Genomic DNA, 21,481 nt, shown 5'->3' with positions numbered 1-21,481 from the left:
TAATTTTTAGTGTCTCTCTAATAGTCTATGGACAGACCATATTTTACGTAACCATTCCCTATTTTTCTAATGTTGGACCTTGACGATGGTTTCTTATTTTTAACTTTGAGAGCCTCTGGGCATATATCTTTGTTCACATCTCTATTTCTTTAGAATAGATGCCTAGAGGTGGAATTTCTGGGGCAAATAGTATAAAATTTTTAAAGGCTCTGGATTCTAATTGCTTTCCAGGAAGTTTGTATCAATTTACAATCCCACCAGCAATGCATGAGAGCATCTGCCTCACTGTCCATGGTCTACTTTGAGCAATATCAGTTCTTTTTTAAATCTTCATCAATTTTATAGATAAAATAGTATTATCTACTTGATATATAGTTTGCATGTTCTGTCATTATTAGTGAGGTAGAACAAAGCATTTTTTGACCAGTTATATTTCTTTTCCTGTGAATTACCTCTCCATGCCTTTGCCAAGGTCTCTACTGTGGTCATCGGGTTTTTCTTATCAGTTTATATAGCTCTTTATACAATAAAGAAAATGACCTTTTGCCATAGTCGTACATATTTTTCTGTTTGTTTATGATTGAATTTAATTATATTTTTATCATATAGAAGTTTTTCAGATTTATGTAGTAAAATCTACGTATGTGGTGGTTTTTTCCCACTGCTAAAGTTCTCCTGCCTCCAAATTTCAGATGTATAATCATCTATATTTTATTTTAGGGCTTTTATGATTTGATTTTTTTTTGACCTTCAACTAATTCATCTGGAATTTGAGTTGATGCCTGGTAGTAGGGCTCAAATTTTCACAGGCATCACTGGGGTGCTTGTTAAAAACCCAGATATTCTTGGTCCCTACCCCCCTCGGATTTTGATTCTGTAAGTGTGGGGTGGGGCTCAGGAACCTGCATGTGTTACAATCACCCCAGATGATTACGTTGCACACGGGCCCCTGTGCACATTTTGAGAAACTCTTGCAAAGTGCAGTGTAGCCTGCCTTAGTACACAGACTCAGCACCTCCCATCTGGATGACTATAGCAGTCTCCCTCAGCTTCCAAGTCACTACACCCTAAAATCCATCCTACACACAGCTGCTAAAGTTCACTTCCAGAAACATTTCATGAAAAACTCTTCACTAGCTGCCTGTTGTTAAGGGAACTAGATCAAACCCCTCATCCCAGCACTACAACTCCAGGCCCTTCTTTTTTTTTTCTCTATTTAATAAAAATGTTTAATGCTGCCAAAAAGTATAAAAATACAGTAGGAATGGCTCCAGGCCCTTTATCTTCCTGGACCTATTGATCTCCACTCACTTCGGCACCACAGTCCCTTCCAGCCGGACCTGCCTCCTCCTGGGCCTCGGACATATATTTTGCTCATTCCTCTTTTCATGCTGCAGCCCCCACCTCCTCTCAGGTGATTAAAATTCTATGCATTAATTCAATTCTCATTCTCTTCCTTCCTTGACTACCAAGAAGATCCTCTGCTTTTCTAGAATTACCAAAGCCCATGGTTATGTATTCTGACTTTGTGAGCCTTGTCTTTCCATCAGGTCACATACTCTCGAGGGCGCGGGCTATGTCTATCCCTCATGGCCTCTAACACAGGCCTAAAGGCCTGGGAAGCACACCTGAAGAACATGGCTAATGGAACCAAATCAGCCCTAACTGCCAAGTGATTTTATTTGTTTATTTATTTTTCCAAGTGATTTTAATACATGTTATTTCTGAGAGCTAATGCTGTAGCCTCTCAGAAATCCTTTCTTTGGTCCGAAATGAGAATATTTGACAAATTTCTAGAGATTTCACTTTGTGGTGATTTGGTTTGCTGGTAACAAAGTTAAGCAAAGGTTATCTTGGTTTTGGCTCTTATTTAATTCAACAATATTTCTTATCACCTATGACATGTTCACTTATTGACTTTCCTGTTGAAGAGTCTAACCTTTTCTATAATATGGGATATTTTTCCCCTCTTACAAATGTAATGATTTCACTTGTAGAGAAGAACATGGTTTATCAGATTAAACATATATAGAAGTGTTAAGCCTAAATAATTACATTATAGCTTCCTTAATCTCTTTTCTCTCGTCACCCCTCAGGGTCTGCCTTCTCAAATGACAGACCTGCTTTAAGTGAGTTCGCTTGGATGCTCAGAGCAGGCGAGGGTGGGGGTGAGAGAAGATATGCCCTTTTCCTTTCAGTAGACAAGGTGGGATTCAATTAAATTCATCAAATATTTATCGAGCTCCTGTTGGGCACCTGGCTCTGGGCTAGGCACAACAAAAGATGCCAAGATGAGAAATGATAAAGGAGCAGAAGGGCATGGGAAGGAGAAGAAAGGGGAAGAGGAGGTGAGGAAAGGAGTAGAGCAGGCTTTCTGAATAAGAGGGGATTAAGAGGAGAGAAAGGGAGAAGAGACCCAAAAGCACACTCTCTGGCCTGGTTTCACTTGCTAGCCCAGTGCAGGCCTAGAAACCTGAAGCAGTGGTTTGCACTCCAATTTTGCTCAAGAGCCATTAGAGCAGTTAGGAAGGCCACAATTTGAGTCAAGCACTTACCTGCTCAAGTCTTTAGAATGGGAAGCAAAGATCTCTCTTCTTTTCTTTTTTTTAGTGGATTAAAAAAATTTTTTTTCATTAGGGTATAGTTGATGTATAATACTCTATTAGTTTCAGGTGTACAACATAGTGATTCAAAACGCTTATAGATTATACTCCATTTAAAGTTATTATAAAATATTGGGTGTATTCCCTGTGTTGTACAATATATCCTTGTAGCTTATTTATTTTACACATGGTATAAAGATCTCTTTTTTTAAAAAAGGTATATATGCACGTGTGTGTATATACACACACAGTATAAACAATTATTTTTGAATGATAATAGCTAACATTTATTGAGTGTGTGCTTACTCTGTTCTAAGCACTTTGCATGCATTAACTTCTTTAATCTTTATCAAAACCCAGTGAGGTAGGTACGATTGTTATGGACATTTTTTCAGATGAGAAAAATGAGGCACTGAGCAATTAAGTAACTGGCCCAAATTCACACAGCTTATAAGTGGCAGATCTGTGCTTTGAACCTTGGTCAGGCTGACAATGTTTGCTGTTATGTGAGTTACTGGTCCTTGTTTAACTTACTGCTGTACTCACTAGGGTTAATGCATTGCCTTGCACATAATAGGCATATTATGCTTTGAATAAATAACTGAAATATTGACTGTAAAGTGCTTTCCATTTAAGCCCAATTACTATTAAGCATACAAATCGAGCGTCATAAAATGTAGATTCACTTTGCTGTAAATTTTATTCTGTTAAAGTAAGTTTTTTACAGCACATACGTGTGCATCTTTCAACACTGCGATTTGAGGAAGCCACCCCGCTCTTCATCTCCCAATCTTCCAATCCATTATGGATCTGATGCCTGCAATTCTACCATTAGAAAACTATTCTTTTTTTTTTTTTTTGTAACATCTTTATTGGAGTATAATTGCTTTACAATGGTGTGTTAGTTTCTGCTTTATAACGAAGTAAATCAGTTATACATATACATATGTTCCCATATCTCTTCCCTCTTGCATCTCCCTCCCTCCCACCCTCCCTATCCCACCCCTCTAGGGTGACCACCCAGAAAACTATTCTTTTGGTTGTAGGCTACCCCTATAGAGGTAGCGCTGTTTACGATACAGTATTGAGAATTTCTAAGTGATTTAGGAGATTTATCCAGATCCACCAATGGGAGGGTGAGGAGAGCAGGCAGGGGGCGGGGTCACGCGGAGGGGTCGCGGGGGTGGGGAAGGCGCCGGGCCTTAGCGCAACGAGTGCTTTGGCTGAAGATTTCTAGAGAAGCGCCCGGACAAAGTCGGGGGAAGGGCTCCCGAGACCAGCTGCCCGGTGTCGGGCCAGCCGGCGCCCGGGGGGAGCCCAGCGTCCCGCCGCGTCTGTCCCGGGAGTAGAGGCGCTGGACGCACCAGTAAGTGACTCTCCCCAGAGGCTGCGATGAGGGCCCTTAGCTGATTTTTTCGTTAACCGCCTCCGGTTTGTAAGAAGATTTATAGGTTACGAAGGTAAGAGGGGTACGTGGAGTGTCCGAAAACCCGATTTATCCCCTGCAGCAGAGAAGACTGCTTACTGCGCCAAGCTGCCCCCTGGGCGGGGAGTTGGGAAGGCAGGCGAGGTGGGAGGGGACGACCGGACGCTGGCTGCACGTGGTCGCATCCAGCTCTGCGTCCGCCTGTGTTCTGACCTCCCCCTGCTTCCCCTTGCCGGCTCTTCTGGCCCTGCAGTCCGCCCAAGTTCAGTGGTAGCCTTTCCTAGTGTCTCTTCCTCGTTACCCTTCTTACAGACACGGTGGGCAGAACTTGCCCAAAGAAGAGAGGGATGGAAGGGCTGGTGAAGGGGGTCTGGTGGAGGAAGGAAGGACCTGGCTGCACGTGGGCTGCAGTCAGGACGCAGCAGTACCCATCTGTCCGTCTGGTTTAGCCAGGAACCATATCTGGGGCCAGGCTAGCTGCAAGAAGGGTAAACGGAGAGTGTAAGCAGGATCCTTTTCCGTGGGCGAACATTTGCTCCAAGGAGATCCTTGGCTCTGTGAGGATTAAACCTACTACATAGTCTCTGCTTTGAACCTCTCTGAGCATTTCAGGCTGGTTAGCTATTCAGCCCTAGAGAGTTAGTATAGCTTCCTCTCTGGCAGCTCTGGACCTTGGGTGTCTTTCTGATCAATTCCTGAGGCAGAAATAGAGCAGTTGTCACATTCTTTTTTTTTTTTTAAACCCAAGCATTTATTTAAAACAGGAAACACTATAAAAACAAAATAACTCACTTTGACTGGTATTACTGTACTGCCTTGAAAACTATATTTCACTTGAGAAATTACTAAGTATGATGAGAGGCTCTTTACCAGGAGAGATGTCTGGTTGGCACCCTGAAATAGTAGAGTCCTATTGTAGACTATATCTGCCCATTTGGAGAAACGTAGTAGGACAAGGGGTACAGGGCAAGTGGAGCACAGTCATGGTGGCAGTCACCAGGGAGAGGGCCCACACTCACAAAAAGTCTAAATGTCATGGGATAGAGATAGCTGTCCTCAAACTCCTCAGCTCCCCTGTCCCTCTGCCAACCCCCAGTGGGCCTGCAGTTTCCTTCTTCCTTCCCTGCCAGCTGGAGGGACAGGGCCCCTTTCCTGGAAGAGTACCACTCTCTCCCCCTGTAGTGTGGGCCTCCTCAGTGCCCCTCTCCATACCATTCTTTATTCTTTGTCTCCTGCCCCTTCGCTCACTTCCTTTCTCTGGTTTTGCTTTTCCTTATATCAAATATATACATTTGTCTCACCTTGGAAAAAGGTCTACCACAGGTCACACATTTGGTAGTATTAACAGGTGGTCCTGAGTGGGCCTTAAGTTCACCACACTCCAGCAGGCACTGAGGTTAGGAGAGATTGCGTGTGTGTGTTGTTTGTTTTAAGTTTCCACATAATTGTTCTTACCCTCACAGCACTCGCATGCATTATTATATCTCACCAGGTTTACAGGTTGGACACATTGAGGCGCAAAGAAGTCAAGTGACACACTTCAAATCAGAGCCTGAGGCAGGGCAGTGAAACATGTTGAACAGCTGCTGTGTTAGGCACAGACCTGAGTGCTTCCTGTATATGAGCTCATTTAATTCTTACCACAACCCTGAAAGGTAGGTGTTACCAGTCCTATTTTTATAGATGGTGACACTGAGATTCATAACACTTAGGTAACTTGCCCAGAGTCACAGAGCTAGTGAGAAGAAGAGCTGGGATTAGAACGTGGCCCCAGAGCCCACGTTCTTAATGACTTGTCCCTTCCTGGGAGCTGGGTGGACTGTGTTATTGTTAACACCTGAACTCTGGGCCAGCTTAAATTTATTCTGTTAGAAATTTGAAATCCTCAAAACGCTTCCAAGCTATGACAGTTACTTTCTTTAGTACTTTGTAAACATACAAAATACTGTATGGGCTAAATATTGCAGCACCCATGTCAGCGTCCTCTAAATTAGGTAGTGATCACGCAAACTAATTTCACAGTAATAGAGGGAGCCATGGAAGAATCTTTTTAATTTTTAAAATAAATTTATTTATTTATTTTTGGTTGCATTGAGTCCATGGAAGAATCTTTTTTTTTTAATAAATTTATTTATTTTTATTTTTGGCTGTGTTGGGTCTTCGTTTCTGGGCTAGGGTTTTCTCTAGTTGCGGCGAGCGGGGGCCACTCTTCATTGCGATGCGCGGGCCTCTCACTGTCGTGGCCTCTCTTGTGGAGCACAGGCTCCAGACGCGCAGGCTCAGTAGTTGTGGCTCACGGGCTCAGTTGCTCCGCGGCACGTGGGATCCTCCCAGACCAGGGCTCGAACCAGTGTCCCCTGCACTGGCAGGCAGATTCTCAACCACTGCGCCACCAGGGAAGCCCCCATGGAAGAATCTTTGTTAATAAACCTATTCCATACATTGGACTTGAAATGTATTTCATTCTGAATTAAGGTATGACTTAACATTGGGATGAAATCCAAGGTAGAGGGCAAGGGCAAAAAGGTAATTTCATGGCAGATCGGTGAGGTGTCTGGCCAAGTCCATTCATGTGTCCTTGGTACTCAAAATAGTTAAACATCAATGATCAGGCACCATTAGGTAAATAGGCGACAACAGAGAGTCCTGTGTTGGAGGAAGAGGGGTTCCTTCCTCTTTCCAAAGTGAGGCCCTTCACCTGTTCTAACTCTTCCAGCTTTTGACTCATAGTTACTCCCACTATTCCTTCCCCCTGCTCCCTTCCTTTAATATTGCCACCCCCACTCAGTCCCATACTGTCTTTAAACATCATGACAGTTGTAATTAACACGTACTGAGTTTTTCCCAGGCATTGGACACTGCTCAGAGCTTTACAAACATCATGTCTATTTAATCTTCTGCTAAGTGCTTTTTTTTTAACATCTTTATTGGAGTATAATTGCTTCACAATGTTGTGTTAGTTTCTGCTTTATAACAAAGTGAATCAGCTATACATGTACATATATCCCCATTTCTCCTCCCTCTTTCGTCTCCCTCCCACCCTCCCTATCCCACCCCTCTAGGTGGTCACAAAGCACCCAGCTGATCTCCCTGTGCTATGCGGCTGCTTCCCACTAGCTATCTATTTTACCTTTGGTAGTGTATATATGTCCATGCCACTCTCTCACTTTATCGCAGCTTACCCTTCCCCCTCCCCGTATCCTTAAGTCAATTCTCTAGTAGGTCTGCATCTTTATTCCCATCTTGCCCCTAGGTTTTTCTGACCATTTTTTTTTCTTTTTCTTTAGATTCCATATATATGTGTTAGCATACGGTATTTGTTTTTCTCTTTCTGATTTACTTCACTCTGTATGACAGACTCTAACTCCATCCACCTCAGTACAAATAACTCAGTTTCGTTCCTTTTTATGGCTGATTAATATTCCATTGTATATATGTGCCACATCTTCTTTATCCATTCATCTGTTGATGGACACTTAGGTGGCTTCCATATCCTGGCTATTGTAAATAGAGCTGCAATGAACATTTTGGTACATGACTCTTTTTGAATTATGGTTTTCTCAGGGTATATGCCCAGTAGTGGGATTGCTGGGTCATATGGTAGTTCTATTTGTAGTTTTTTAAGGAACCTCCATACTGTTCTCCAGAGTGGCTGTATCAATTTACATTCCCACCAACAGTGCCGGAGGGTTCCCTTTTCTCCACACCCTCTCCAGCATTTATTATTTCTAGATTTTTTGATGATGGCCATTCTGACTGGTGTGAGGTGATACCTCATTGTAGTTTTGATTTGCGTTTCTCTAAGGATTAGTGCTGTTGAGCATTCTTTCATGTGTTTGTTGGCAATCTGTATATCTTCTTTGGAGAAATGTCTGTTTAGGTCTTCTGCCCATTTTTGGATTGGGTTGTTTGTTTTTTTGATATTGAGCTGCATGAGCTGATTGTATATTTTGGAGATTAATCCTCTGTCAGTTGCTTCGTTTGCAAATATTTTCTCCCATTCTGAGGGTTGTCTTTTCATCTTGTTTATGGTTTCCTTTGCTGTGCAAAAGCTTTGAAGTTTCATTAGGTAGCATTTGTTTATTTTTATTTTTTGTTTTTTATTTCCATTTCTCTAGGAGGTGGGTCAAAAGGGATCTTGCTGTGATTTATGTCATAGAGTGTTCTGCCTATGTTTTCCTCTAAGAGTTTTAGTGTCTGGCCTTACATTTAAGTCTTTAATCCATTTTGAGTTTATTTTTGTGTATGGTGTTAGGGAGTGTTCTAATTTCATTCTTTTACATGTAGCTGTCCAGTTTTCCCAGCACCATGCTAAGTGCTTTTTTATTATTCTTTATTTAACTCTTGCAACCACTCTATAAGGTAGATGCTATTATTATTTGCTCCCCTGGCGTGCCAGAAAACCTCCAGGTTGGTCACAACTCTTTTTGGGCTCAGCATGTAAGGGAAACTTCACCCACATGATAGCCAAGAAGTGTCAAAGAAGACAGAAAAGTCAGAAGAAACCAAGACATCTTGGACCACTAGATGATTCCTGGCAGGAAAGGTAAGGCCCTGGGTGATATCCCTTCCCCTTAACAAATCTGAATCTCTGGGCCTACTGAAATTCTGTATGCCTGACGTACAATGTGGCATATGCAGGGATTCAGGGGGGCCCCTCAGGTAGGATACCCAGGGCAAACTTAAGACATCTAAGGAATGTTGGTGGAAATGCTTTGTGATTGCAGAAAATGTTCTCCTTGCCTTTATGTGTGTTTTTGGCAGAAAGAGAATATTAAACTGGGACCTTGTGTCTCAAAAGGTCCAGGACAGGTATACTGAAAGCCAGGGACTTAGAGATGAGATGAATTAGAAATGAATAGTCCCACAGCAACCATGCAAACACAAATATACCTCATTTTATGCAACAACTGTATTTTCTAAATCAAATTATATTTTAAAAGTGTTAGGGAGGTGAGCTATTTAAAGGAACCCAACAGTGAAGCCTTTTTGTAATATGATTAATTACCTCCTGATAAATCTGGATTTTTCTTATATTAGGTTTGCCCATCTGTTCGGCTTTGTTAAGTAGACAGCGCCAGAATGGGCTCTTCTCCCAGACTGCATCTCCTCAGGGGCCTGAGAGTTAGGTCTTCTGAATGATAAGTAAAATGCCAGAGCAAATGGTGGCAGGAAGTACTTATGCGTAGTAGGTGCTCAGTACATATTTAGATAATGAATGAGGTGCCTGACTTATTTTATTCAAGGCTGGCTGATGTTGTGACGCCACTCTGGAGGCTGAGCTATGAAGAACAGCTCAAGGTAGGTACCCAGCTTAAGTCTTCACTCCTCCATTCTATCAGGTGGTAGACTTGTAGGAAGCTTGGCTGGACAGGTTTACCCAGATGCCCCAACGTGTCCTTAAACTCAATATGCTAATGACTCTGAAATTTTCACTTTAGGCCAGTTGTGTCTTCCAAACTCTAGAGCCTTATATCCGAATGCCTGTTTCCTTTCTTCCTTGCTTTTTTTTTGGGTTATTCTTATAGCTCTGTGTGTGTGAGTAGCAAGTGCTCTTGCTGCTTCATATATAGCTGCACTTTCCAACACGGTAGCCACTAGCTACATGTGGCTATTTAAATTTAAATACAGCCAATTCTGCTCTAATGCTTGTTTTGAAAATGAAAATTTGTTCCAACAGATTGATGTATTAGGGAACAATTTGAACAAAATGCAGATTTCATATTTGCTTAGGAGTGATTTTGTCCACAAGAAACATGAGATGAAAGGGGATCTGTACCCGGCCGAACTGAGCTGGATAAGAATTTGTAAAATGAACACCCACACACACCTCACACATCTCCCAGCTCCCTCAGATCACTGAGTGTGGTATGAGCCACACCCATTCACATCTGTTGTGAGAACTTTCTGTTCCACCCTCATAACCCTCCTTTCACCACCTCACGATAACTCATAAGTGGACAGCCACTTCCACAAGCAAGTTTCAGGTCTTTGTCGGGGTAATGAGCCATCCTTATTGTAGTGTTTATACATTGCTTAGCCATTTAACATGTGCAAAACTTTGCTATTTTTATTAATTTCCTACCTTTTTTGTGTGTGTTACTGATAAATTTTTGGAATGTGTGTGCCCAACCCCATTGTCCCATGAGCCCTGTGGTTTCTTTTGAGTAATTTTGCATAGTATGGTGTAGGAATGCTTGTGTCACGTGATAGCAGACCTGACTGTTAATTAAAATGAAATAAAATTAAAAATTCGTTTCCTCAGTCACAAGTCACATTTCAAGTGCTCAGTAGCCACCTGTAGCTAGTGTAGGCTGCCTTATTACACAGAACATAACACCAATAGAGAACATTTCCATTATCACAGCAAGTTCTACTGGACAGCACTAACATGTAGCTGGAATGTTCAGTCTGAAAGGTCAGATGAAATGGTGAGCTTACATAAGAGCTCACTTGACCTTTTCCAGGTACCTCATTAGGTCTGTTGCTGTTCCATCATTCTGAGTTCCTTATCTGCTGAGACCGTGACCCAAGAATCCGTGGGACAACCTTCTCTTATCCTGTTTGTTTTCTATACTTTGAGGTGATACTGCAGAAGTCTTTTGTTTCACTGCTTATATTCTTTTGCAGGTGAAATTTGAAGCTCAGAAGAAAATTTTACAGAGACTAGAATCTTACCTACAGATGCTCAATGGAGTCAATGTGACAACAGCTGCACCCAGATCTGAGGGGCTCTGTTGTTTCCTCCATCCTATTATACCTTCTGTAAGCCCCTACTTCCCTATCCTTTATCTACCAAGTCTCCTTAATAGCTAATACTATCAGCCAATACTTAACCAGGCACTTGCTGGGGACCAGGCCCTATGCTAAGCGAGTAACATGTGTCATTGTCTTGTTTACTATTTACAGTCACACTGAGGGATAGACAGTGTCATTTTACAGGTGAATACTTGAGGCTCAGAGAGATTAAGTGATTCGACCAAGGACACACATCTAGAAAGTGCCAGAGCTAAGGTTTACACTCAAGTTGATCTGATGCAGAGCCCACTTTCTCAACCAGTACACTACTGCCTCCTTAGAAAGATTCCAGACTTTGGAAAACTTCTAATGAGGCCTCAGAAAGGCAGAATTTAATTTGTGGCAGAGGTTGGCAAACTATGGCCCTGAGGCCACATCTGCTCTGCTGCTCGACTTTGTAAATAAAGTTTTATTGGCACACAGCTGAGCTCACTTGTTTATGGATTGTCTATGGCTACTTTTGCACTACAGTGGCAGAGTTGAATAGTTGTGACAGGGACCGTATGGCCTGCAAAGCCTAAAATGATTTACTGTCTGGCCCTTTATTGAAAAAGTTTTCTGACTCCTGCTTTATGGCAAGATTGGAACTCCTTTCTCCTATGGAGTGTCTATGGAGTGTCTTGATCTTCTCAGTCATGGAATTTCACCTATGCCATACCTTCCAAGCAAGCATCATTTATTTTTTCTCATCCAGAGAACATTCTTTCATTCTTTGTATTGTTGTCCTCCTTGGTTTTATTTGACCTGTTGTCCCTCTCCTATCCTTCTGCCTTCTCCAGCCTGTCATCAATGGCTACCGAAATTAGTCCACCTTCTCTGTGAACCGAGGTCCAGATGGCAATCCAAAGACTGTGGGATACTACCTGGGAACTTGGAGAGGTCAGTTGAAGGCTGTGACTAGTAGAAATAACAAACCAAAAACTGAGAGGAAAGGGGAGGGTGCAGAGAACAGTGTCTGTGGGAGTGGAGAGGAGTGGGAAATATGGTGGCTTTAAAGGAGAAAGTTGAATTGGAAGCCTTTGATGCAGAGCATGATCACAAGGTTAATTGGAGATGTATATATATACACAATGGAATATTACTCAGCTACAAAAAATGAAATAATGCCATTTGCAGCAATGTGGACCTAGGGATTATCATATTAAGTGAGGTAAGCCAGACAGAGAAAAACAAATATCATATCGTTTATATGTGGAATCAAAAAAAATGATACAAATGAACTTACTTGCAAACCAGAAATAGACCCACAGACAAAGAAAACAAACTTATGGTTACCAAAGGGGGAAGTGGGGGAGGGATAAATTAGGAGTTTGGGATTAACGTATACACACTACTATATATAAAATAGATGACCAACAAGGGCCTACTGTATAGCACAGGGAACTATACTCAATATTTTGTAATAACCTATAAAGGAAAAGAATCTAAGAAAGAATATATAGATATAGATATGTATATATGGATATGTATAACTGAATCACTATGCTGTACACCTGAAAGTAACACAACATTGTAAATCAACTATACTTCAATTTAAAAAAAGGCATTAAAAAAATAAGGCTAGTTGGGGATACTTTTTGGTGAGTAGTCATTGTATTATAGGGCTAGGAATCAACCTCCCCGCCCCCCAGCTTTCTTTCTCTAAAAGCCATATGCCTGAGGCCTAGTAAGCACTTCATAAATATTGATGCTGGTGCTGCTGCTCTCTCATTATCATCATTGTTGTCAACATCGTCATCATCGTCGTTATCATTTTATGTTACTTTCTGTACTGGGAGCAGTCTCCTGCTTATTAGAGACATGCCCTTTCTATTTCACATCCCCATATCCCTGAAAATTCAGAGCTTTCTGTGATAAATCTGCCTTAAAAGAACTGGTAGGGGAGGTGAGTGCTGGTGAGAGAAATCACAGTGGCATATTTCTGAGACTTAATTCCAGTATCCATTCCCAGATTCCATTCCTGAACTTACCATTTGCCCATTTTCAATAAATCCACTTGAAACACCATCATTTTATATTAGTCACACTGTTTAATATCCATATGCCTTAAACTACAGTTCATTAGGGTAGGCACTTGGCTTTCTTTTTTTCCCCTGTGTGTTGAATTAAATGAGTATATGACGTCAGTGTTCTGTTATTCACTAACAGAAAAACAAAACCCATTACATTTTACTTCCCTCTTAAAATCTGAACAGAAAGCAGACATTATCATATCGCACATTTGTGGCATGAGAGAAAATATTGCGGACTAGCTCCATTAAGAATAAGCTTTTTAATGGCCAGACCAGGAAACAGGTTTTCTCTGAAAAATGGCCTTGAACATGAATTAGGTACTTTGCTTCTTCATATTTGCCTATGCCTCTTTGGATTAGGGGATTTGAGTTGCTAGACATTTTATTCTAAATAATCTTTTAGGAAGAAAACCATGTAAATCAAATTCTTTTTCTTTCCATAGACAGGAACATGGTCTGTGTGCGGTCTAACCATCTGAAAAATATCCCCAAGAAACACAGTCAAGTGGCACAGGTAATAAGGAACAAAGGCTGGTTGAAGATGACCCTGGGCATTGCAGTCTATAACGGCAGCATGCCTGACATTTTAATAATAGAGCTCTTCTAGTGCTACAGGGGAGGGGGGTTCTGTTCTGAAAGTGTACTTCTTAATGGTGGAGAGAACATTGCTAGTGTTTCATTTCAGAGAGGGTGGAGAGGAGGAGAGAGAACTGCATCCATTATTGCAAATGTCAAGCATCCAAGGAATTTAATACAAGGGAAATTTAGGACAGAGAGATACTGATGAGGGCAGGATAGCAAGTGGCAGGTGTCTGGATTTGGAAGGCTAGTGTTTTCAGCAGAACAAGGTTGAAACATATCATGAGAGATGTGGGAGTGGGCGTAAGGCATCTACATCATTAGATTGGCCTCTGAGACATTTTAGTATCCCTCTATTTCATGCACCCACTATTTATTGGGTACCTACTATGTGTCAGGCACTGGACTAGGTGCTGGGGATCCAGTGGTGACTCAGACAAACATGGTGCCTGCCCTCCTGGAACTTAAAAGAAAAAGGCAAAAGAAACAGGACTTCCAACTGACATACTTTTTCCCTGTTTATACTTACAGCACCCATCCTCCTAATGATTCAGCTTTCTGACACTTGGGTGGTGCCTTCTCATAGGACACATCTTGACCTCAAAGATTTCCTGGCTAGAACACAGCTCCCATCATAGGATCATTCTCCAGAAATCTTCCTACATGACCCTTGTCAGCTTCTTCTCCCATTGTCTTCAGTGACTATTCTAAACTCTTACCTCTCCTCGAATTTCCTATCCCATCACCTTTACCCTTGCTCTTAACAGATGGCTGTGCCTGGTTCTTCACTGGAAAATTAAGACCAACAGATGAGAATTCCCTTAGCTGCTTCCCCTACCATCTACCAATTTCGCTGAAATCTTACCCTTCCTTTCCCTCCTATCTCAGTGAAATGCTGTTAGTCTTCTACCTGTCCAAGGCTATTCTTCTTCCTTGAAACACCATCTTGGACTCATCTCCTCTCTCCCCAAGTCCCTTATTCCTTTGTTACATTCCCTCTTTCTCCCGTTTCTTTGCCTATTTTTCTCCACCTCTATTGGCTCTTTCAGTTCATAAACATATTCAATAAAAAAAATCTGATGGTTCTTGCTTCTGCCCCCAACAATCCTAGAAATTAACCTTGCCAAAGTCATCAGTGAGCTCCATTTTGCCAAATTAAATGGAAACTTTCTGCCCCTAACTTACTCAACTTTTCTCTGCCTTTGGCACCGCTTATTATTCTTATTTTCCTCCTTGGGAACACTGTCTTTGGTTTCTGTGCTACCATTCTCTGATGGTTTTCCTCCTATTTCACTGGCCACTTCTTAGTCGTTCTCATGGGATCTTTTTCTCCCTTTCTTTCCCACGATAAGTGTTGGTGTCCTACAGGACTCTGTCCTTGGCCTTCTTTTTGAATATATTCATGGGAGATTGCACACCACTATAGCTGATGATTGGAATGAGCACCTGTAAAGTGACAACTCCTAAACTTATATTTGCATACCAGCTCCATCTTGAGCTTCAGGAGGTGGGGTTCCAAAGGCTACTGAACATCCTCACCTAGTTTTCCTGTGGAGCTCTTCAAATCAGCATTGGCCCAGATCCAGATTTCTCAACCTTCGCACTATGAACATTTTGGGTTGCATGATTATTTATTGTGTGGGGCTATTAGGTGCACTGGAGGATGTTTAGCAGCATCCGTGGCCTCTGCCCCTAGAGGCCATGAGTTGTGACAACCAAAAACGCCCCCAGATATCTCTTGTGGGGCACAGTCGCCTCCGGTTGAGAACCATTGCCCTAAGCTAAATTTACCCTCTTCCCTTTCCAAATGTGCCCTTTTTTTCTCACGTTAGTAAATGGTAGCAACATGTACTAGAAACATATGTCCTCTTAGACTCCTCTGTCTTAATCCTACCACTTCCTCCTCAGCCACATATAATTAATCTCCATGTCCTTTCAAGTTTTCCTTTCTTTTTTTTTGTTTTCTTATTTATTTTGTTTAGTTTTCCTTTCTAAAAATACTTTGACTCTACCCTCTTCTTTCTGTTTCCACCACCATCATCACCACTCCAGTCCAGGCAACTGGTCTCACTGATATTTAGCATCTGTATTGTTATGACTATAGATATTCACTCCTGAGCCAAGTAGATGTACTAAGATTTTGTTTCCTTTATTGTACTGGTTTTTTTCTTTCATTTTATGTTGTGGAAAATTACAAACGTTTAAAAGTATAGAATGGTATAACAAACCCCATGTACCCATTACCCAGCTTCAGTAACTATCAACACATGGCCCATCTTGCTATCACTGTACTCTCACCCACTTTCCACCAGCCCCTTTGGATTTATTTGAGGCAAATTCCAGACATTATATCATATAAGATATAAATACCACAGCATGAGTTTTAACAGAAAGGACTTCATTTTTTAACATAGTTTCATACCATTGTCACACCTGCAAATAAACATTTATCCCATAATATCATCAACTACCTAGTAGATGTTCAGATTTGGCACTGTTTTATCTCATAAAAAGCTTGATTGATATAGTTGGCTTGTTCAAATCAGGATTCAAACAAGGTATATACATTGCATTTGATTAACATGTCTCTTTAGCCTCTTAATTTGTAAGTACCCCTCCCTATTAATTTTTTTGTCCCTGCAATTTACTTTTTTTTTTTTTTTTTTTAAATTTATTTATTTATTTTTGGCTGTGTTGGGTCTTCGTTTCTGTGCAAGGGCTTTCTCTAGTTGCGGCAAGCAGGGGCCACTCTTCATCACGGTGCGCGGGCCTCTCATTATCGCGGCCTCTCTTGTTGCGGAGCACAGGCTCCAGACGCACAGGCTCAGTAGTTGTGGCTCACGGGCCTAGTTGCTCCGCGGCATGTGGGATCTTCCCAGACCAGGGCTCGAACCCGTGTCCCCTGCATTGGCAGGCAGATTCTTAACCACTGCGCCACCAGGGAAGCCCCTGCAATTTACTTTTTGAAGAAACTGGTTTGTTTTCCTCTGGAGAGTCTCCCATTCTGGATTTTGCTGATTGAATCCCCTTGATATCATTGAATGTTCTTCCTCTATCCCCTGTATTTCCTCTAAGCTGGTAGATCTAGAGTGTTGATCAGATTCAGGTTTGATTTTTGGCAAGAATGTTTTTATATGTAGATGTCTAATGGGCTCTCTTTTTTGGTGATGTTAACGTTGAACAGTGGATTCTGGTGTCATCAGTCTGATCCACTCATTGAAAAGCTCCCTCTCAGCTTTTCGCTTAGTGGTTTAGCTGTCATTAGTGGTCAGTGCCTAGATCTCTTATTTCAGAGGAGGGTTGCAATGCAGTTATGTTCTAAATCTATCATTTATTAGCTGGAATTCTTCTAGAAATAACTTTTCCCTATCAACCCTTTGGTTACTCTAAGGTACTCTTACAGGAAAGGCAGGATAAATCCTTGGTTCTTTCACCTTCCTCAAAAGATGATCAGTTAAATGTGTTTGTTTTGGTATCATTAGGAACTCATAGATTTTTAACATACTTGATATGTTTCAATCTACTGCAGATACTAGGGGTTTTTTGGTACTCCAATTGCTCCATTTCTGGCCAGTTGGAACCTCTTTAAATTGGCTGTGAGACCTAGATGGCCGTGATAGTTCTGGAATGATAAGATATTTCTAGCACATCTAGTCCATTTTATGCCTGGGAGCTGGAATCAGCCGTTTCTTTAAGGAATCCTTGTCTCTTTTAGTGGGAAATGGCAGGGTGCTAGGTGAGTGCTTATTTATACTGAGTTAGTCATATTTCAAGGCCTTTTTAGTGGACAGAGCTAAGAAGTATTTTTAAAAGAAAATATGAGTTCACAGTAATATGTCCAAATCAAATTAAAAATTGGAGCGTTTTTACTTAAATCCTTTGATTTTATATTTTTATCTCTTGTCTCTTACAATGAAAACTTTAGTCCTGACAACATTAGCATACCTACAGTTGACCCTTGAACAAGGCCATGGTTAAGGACGCCAACCCCCGTGCAGTCGAAAATCCACTTCGTATCTGTGGTTCCACATGTGTGGATTCAATCAGCCATGTGTCGTGTAGTACTGTAGTACACGTTTAGTGAAAAAAATCTTCATATAAGTGGACCTGTGCAGTTCAAACCCGTGTTGTTCAAGGGTCAGCTGTACTTATTTATTCTATCCTACTCTTTACATATAAGTTCAGAACAACAATACTAGTATTATTACTAACAAATGATTACTGAAAAGAGCTCAAGATTTCTGTCCAGTTCTTTTTGTCCAATTATTATGGCTCTGAAGGAATTCATCTCTTTGTAGTTACACCACCAACTTGACATGATACATGGATTCTTTTTTTTTCTTCATTCTTCTTGCTTTCAAATTTTAGGGATTGATTTTTTTCTTTTTCCTTTTGATTAAATTTTTGTTTTATAATTTTGTAAGATATTTACATGGTTTCAAAGTCATATCTACAAAATAAAGGTGTATTTTCTTTTTGTTTTGTTTTTTTGGCCGCGCCGCATGCAGGATCTTAGTTCCCTGACCAGGGATTGAACCCGCCCCCCCTGCAGTGGAAGTGCAGAGTCTTAACCACTGGACCTCCAGGGAAGTCCCATAAAGGTGTATTTAAAGAGGTCTAGCTTTCACTTCTGTCCCCTCTGCCCAGTTCTCTTCCTCCTTCTATGGGTAACATTTTTATTCACTTTTATTTATTTTAAAAAATGGAAACATATTTGTATCTCCCTTTTTCTTAGCTAAAAGGTAGCTTAATATGGACACAGTTCTGTACCTTTTTTTCCACATAATAATGTGCTTCATTTTTTTTTAATATTTACAATTGTTATATCTTCTTCTTGGATTGATCCCTTGATCATTTTTTTAACATCTTTATTGGAGTATAATTGCTTTACAATAGTGTGTTAGTTTCTGCTATATGCTTCATTTTTAATAAAATAACTGCTTAATCCTATGTAATATGATGGATTTTACAACTTTTAGTTTTCATTGGCTTGAATAATTACCTCATTTTCTCATTGGCTTAGTTTTCTATGAACCTATTGCTAATTTTTTTTCTGAGTGCTCTAAGAGCTCTGTCAAACATTCATCAATAGTCTCCATATGGTCAAAAACTTGAGTTTAGTATTTTCCCTGAAGACCTTTTTTCTGGAGTCTCCATCCTAGGCTCCTGAGGCCTTCTGCCTAGCTGTTATCTTGGGACTCCTTTTGCTGTTCTTCTGTCTTTCCCCCTGTTTCTCAGATCCCCTGTCTTCCTTTTTCTGGTTTACATCCTCATTTAGCTGGAATACAACCTCCATTAGCTTCCTGAGGAAGGGTGCCTAGGAGTAAACTTTGAGTCTTTGCATGTCTATAAATGTCGTAGTTCTTTCCTGACATATGACTGAGAGTATTTCTAGATTTCAAATTCTAGGTTTGAATCATTTGCCTTTATAAATTTGAAGACATGGTTTCATTGTCATCTGGCCACTAATATTGTGTAAGTCTGGATGCTACTTTAAGTCCTATTCCTTTGTAGATAATCTCTCCCCTCTTTTTTTCTCTAGAAGCTTTTAGGGAATCTCTGTCCGTGAAATTTCATGACCATGTGGCCCTTCTTTCATTCGTTGTGATGGGCACTTTCTAGTCCTTGTCAAGCTGGAAACTAACACTTTCAGACATGGGAAATTTTCCTGTATTATTTTATTTATTTATTTATTTATTTATTTATTTATTTATTTATTTATTTATTTATTTTTGGCTGTGTTGGGTCTTCGTTTCTGTGCGAGGGCTTTCTCTAGTTGTGACAAGCGGGGGCCACTCTTCATCGCGGTGCGCGGGCCTCTCACTATCGCGGCCTCTCTTGTTGCAGAGCACAGGCTCCAGAGGCGCAGGCTCAGTAGTTGTGGCTCACGGGCCTAGTTGCTCCGCGGCATGTGGGATCTTCCCAGACCAGGGCTCGAACCCGTGTCCCCTGCATCGGCAGGCAGATTCTCAACCACTGCACCACCAGGGAAGCCCTTTATTTTTTATTTTTATATTTTTGGCCATGCCACGTGGCTTGTGGGATCTTAGTTCCCCAACCAGGGACTGAACCCAGACCCCTGCAGTGAAAGCGCCAAGTCCTTACCACTGGACCACCAGGGAATTCCCTATTTTTATTTCTTTTATTGAAGTATAGTTGATTTACAATGTTGTGTTAGTTTCAGGTGTACGACAAACTGATTCAGTTATATATATATATATTCTTTATCAGATTCTTTTCCATTATAGGTTATTATAAGATGTTGAATATACTTCCCAGTGTCATACAGTAGATCCTTGTTGTTTCTCTATTTTATATATAGTAGTGTGTATATGTTAATCCCCAAATCCTAATTTATCCCTCCCCTGCCCCTTCCCCTTTGGTAACCATAAGTTTGTTTCTATATCTGTGAGTCTGTTTCTGTTTTATTTATGTATGTATGTATGGCTGACTGCATTGGGTCTTCTTTGCTGCGCGCGGGCTCTCTCTAGTTGCGGTGAGTGGGGGCTACTCTTTGTTGTGGTGTGCGGGCTTCTCATTGTCGTGGCTTCTCTTGTTGTGGAACATGGGCTCTAGGCACGCAGGCTTCAGTAGTTGTGGCACATGGGCTCAGTAATTGTGGTTTGTGGGCTCTAGAGCTCAGGCACAGTAGATGTGGTGCACGGGCTTAGTTGCTCCGCGGGATGTGGGATCTTCCCAGTCCAGGGCTCGAACCCATGTCCCTTGCATTGGCAGGCAGATTCTTAACCACTGCGCCACCAGGGAAGCCCTCTGTTTTGTAAATAAGTTCATTTGTATCATTTTTTTAGATTCCACATATAAGTGATATCATATGATATTTATCTTTCTCTGTCTGACTTACTTCACTTAGTATGATAATCTCTAGGCCCATCTATGGGTTACTGCAAATGGCATTATTTCATTCTTTTTATGGCTGAGTAATATTTCATTGTATATATGTACCACATCTTCTTTATCCATTCCTCTGTCGATGGACATTTAGGTTGCTTCCATGTCTTGGCTATTGTAAATAGTGCTCCTATGAATATTGGGGTGCATGTATCTTTTCGAATTAAGGTTTTCTCCAGATATCTGCCCAGGAGTGGGATTGCTGGATCATATGGCAACTCTATTTTTAGTCTTTTAAGGAACCTCCATACTGTTCTCCATAGTGGCTGCACCAATTTACATTCCCACTGACACTGTAGGAGGGTTCCCTTTTCTCCACACCCTCTCTGCCATTTATTATTTGTAGACTTTTTTTAAAATTGGAGTATAGTTGCTTTACAACGTTGTATTAGTTTTTGCTATACAGCAAAGTGATTCAGTTACACATATATATATAGCCACTCTTTTTTAGATTTCCTTCCCGTTTAGGTCACCACAGAGCATTGAGTAAAGTTCCCTGTGCTATACAGTACATTCTCATTAGTTATCTATTTTATATATAGTATTTGTAGACTTTTTGATGATGGCCATTCTGACTGGTGTGATGTATTATTTCTTTAATTACTTCCTCTCATTTTCTATGTTCTCTCTATACCTCCTATTATTTGGATTTTGGACTTCATGAATTGATTCTGTAATCTGCTACTCATTCCTCTTCTATTTTCCATCTCTTTTCCCTTTTGTTCTTCTTTTTATGAAATTTTCTTGAAATAAATGCCAACATTTTTATTGACTTTTTTTCTACCACCTTTTAATTTTCAAAAGCTTTTGCTTGTTCTCTGATTGTTCCTTTTGTACAGCATCTTCTTTTTTTTAGTAATGTAATATATATATATATATATATATATACACACATATATATATATCTCATATATATATATTTTTAAATCTTGCTTTTGCCTTTTTTTTCCTGTTTTTTGAATTATCTGCTTCCTTCAGGGATTTTTTTTTTTCCTGTTTGTTTTGGGTATTGTCTTTTGCAATGAAGACTTTAATCAAATAGCTGGTGGTAGTTGCCTGACTGTTCATGTTTAAGCATGAGGCTTTAAATTGATTGGCAATTCAGCTTGAGTGGTTTGTTGATTCTTGGCTTCACTGCTGGTGCTTGTGGGTGG

General features: G+C 40.8%; 1 protein-coding gene across 1 annotated transcript in view; it reads left to right on the top strand.

Moving 5' to 3' along the window:
* Positions 1 to 21,481, top strand: part of TRMT2B (tRNA methyltransferase 2 homolog B) — a 40,375-nt gene that overhangs the window by 138 nt on the left and 18,756 nt on the right. The window contains 5 exon segments of the mRNA XM_059910423.1: positions 8,467 to 8,575; positions 9,276 to 9,330; positions 10,660 to 10,794; positions 11,607 to 11,706; positions 13,283 to 13,353. Of these exon segments, the coding sequence (XP_059766406.1) occupies positions 8,467 to 8,575; positions 9,276 to 9,330; positions 10,660 to 10,794; positions 11,607 to 11,706; positions 13,283 to 13,353 (470 nt within the window).

Source organism: Balaenoptera ricei, chromosome X, assembly GCF_028023285.1.
Source record: "Balaenoptera ricei isolate mBalRic1 chromosome X, mBalRic1.hap2, whole genome shotgun sequence".
In the NCBI taxonomy this organism is placed as follows: domain Eukaryota; kingdom Metazoa; phylum Chordata; class Mammalia; order Artiodactyla; family Balaenopteridae; genus Balaenoptera; species Balaenoptera ricei.
This window is presented reverse-complemented; position numbering and strand designations above follow the sequence as displayed.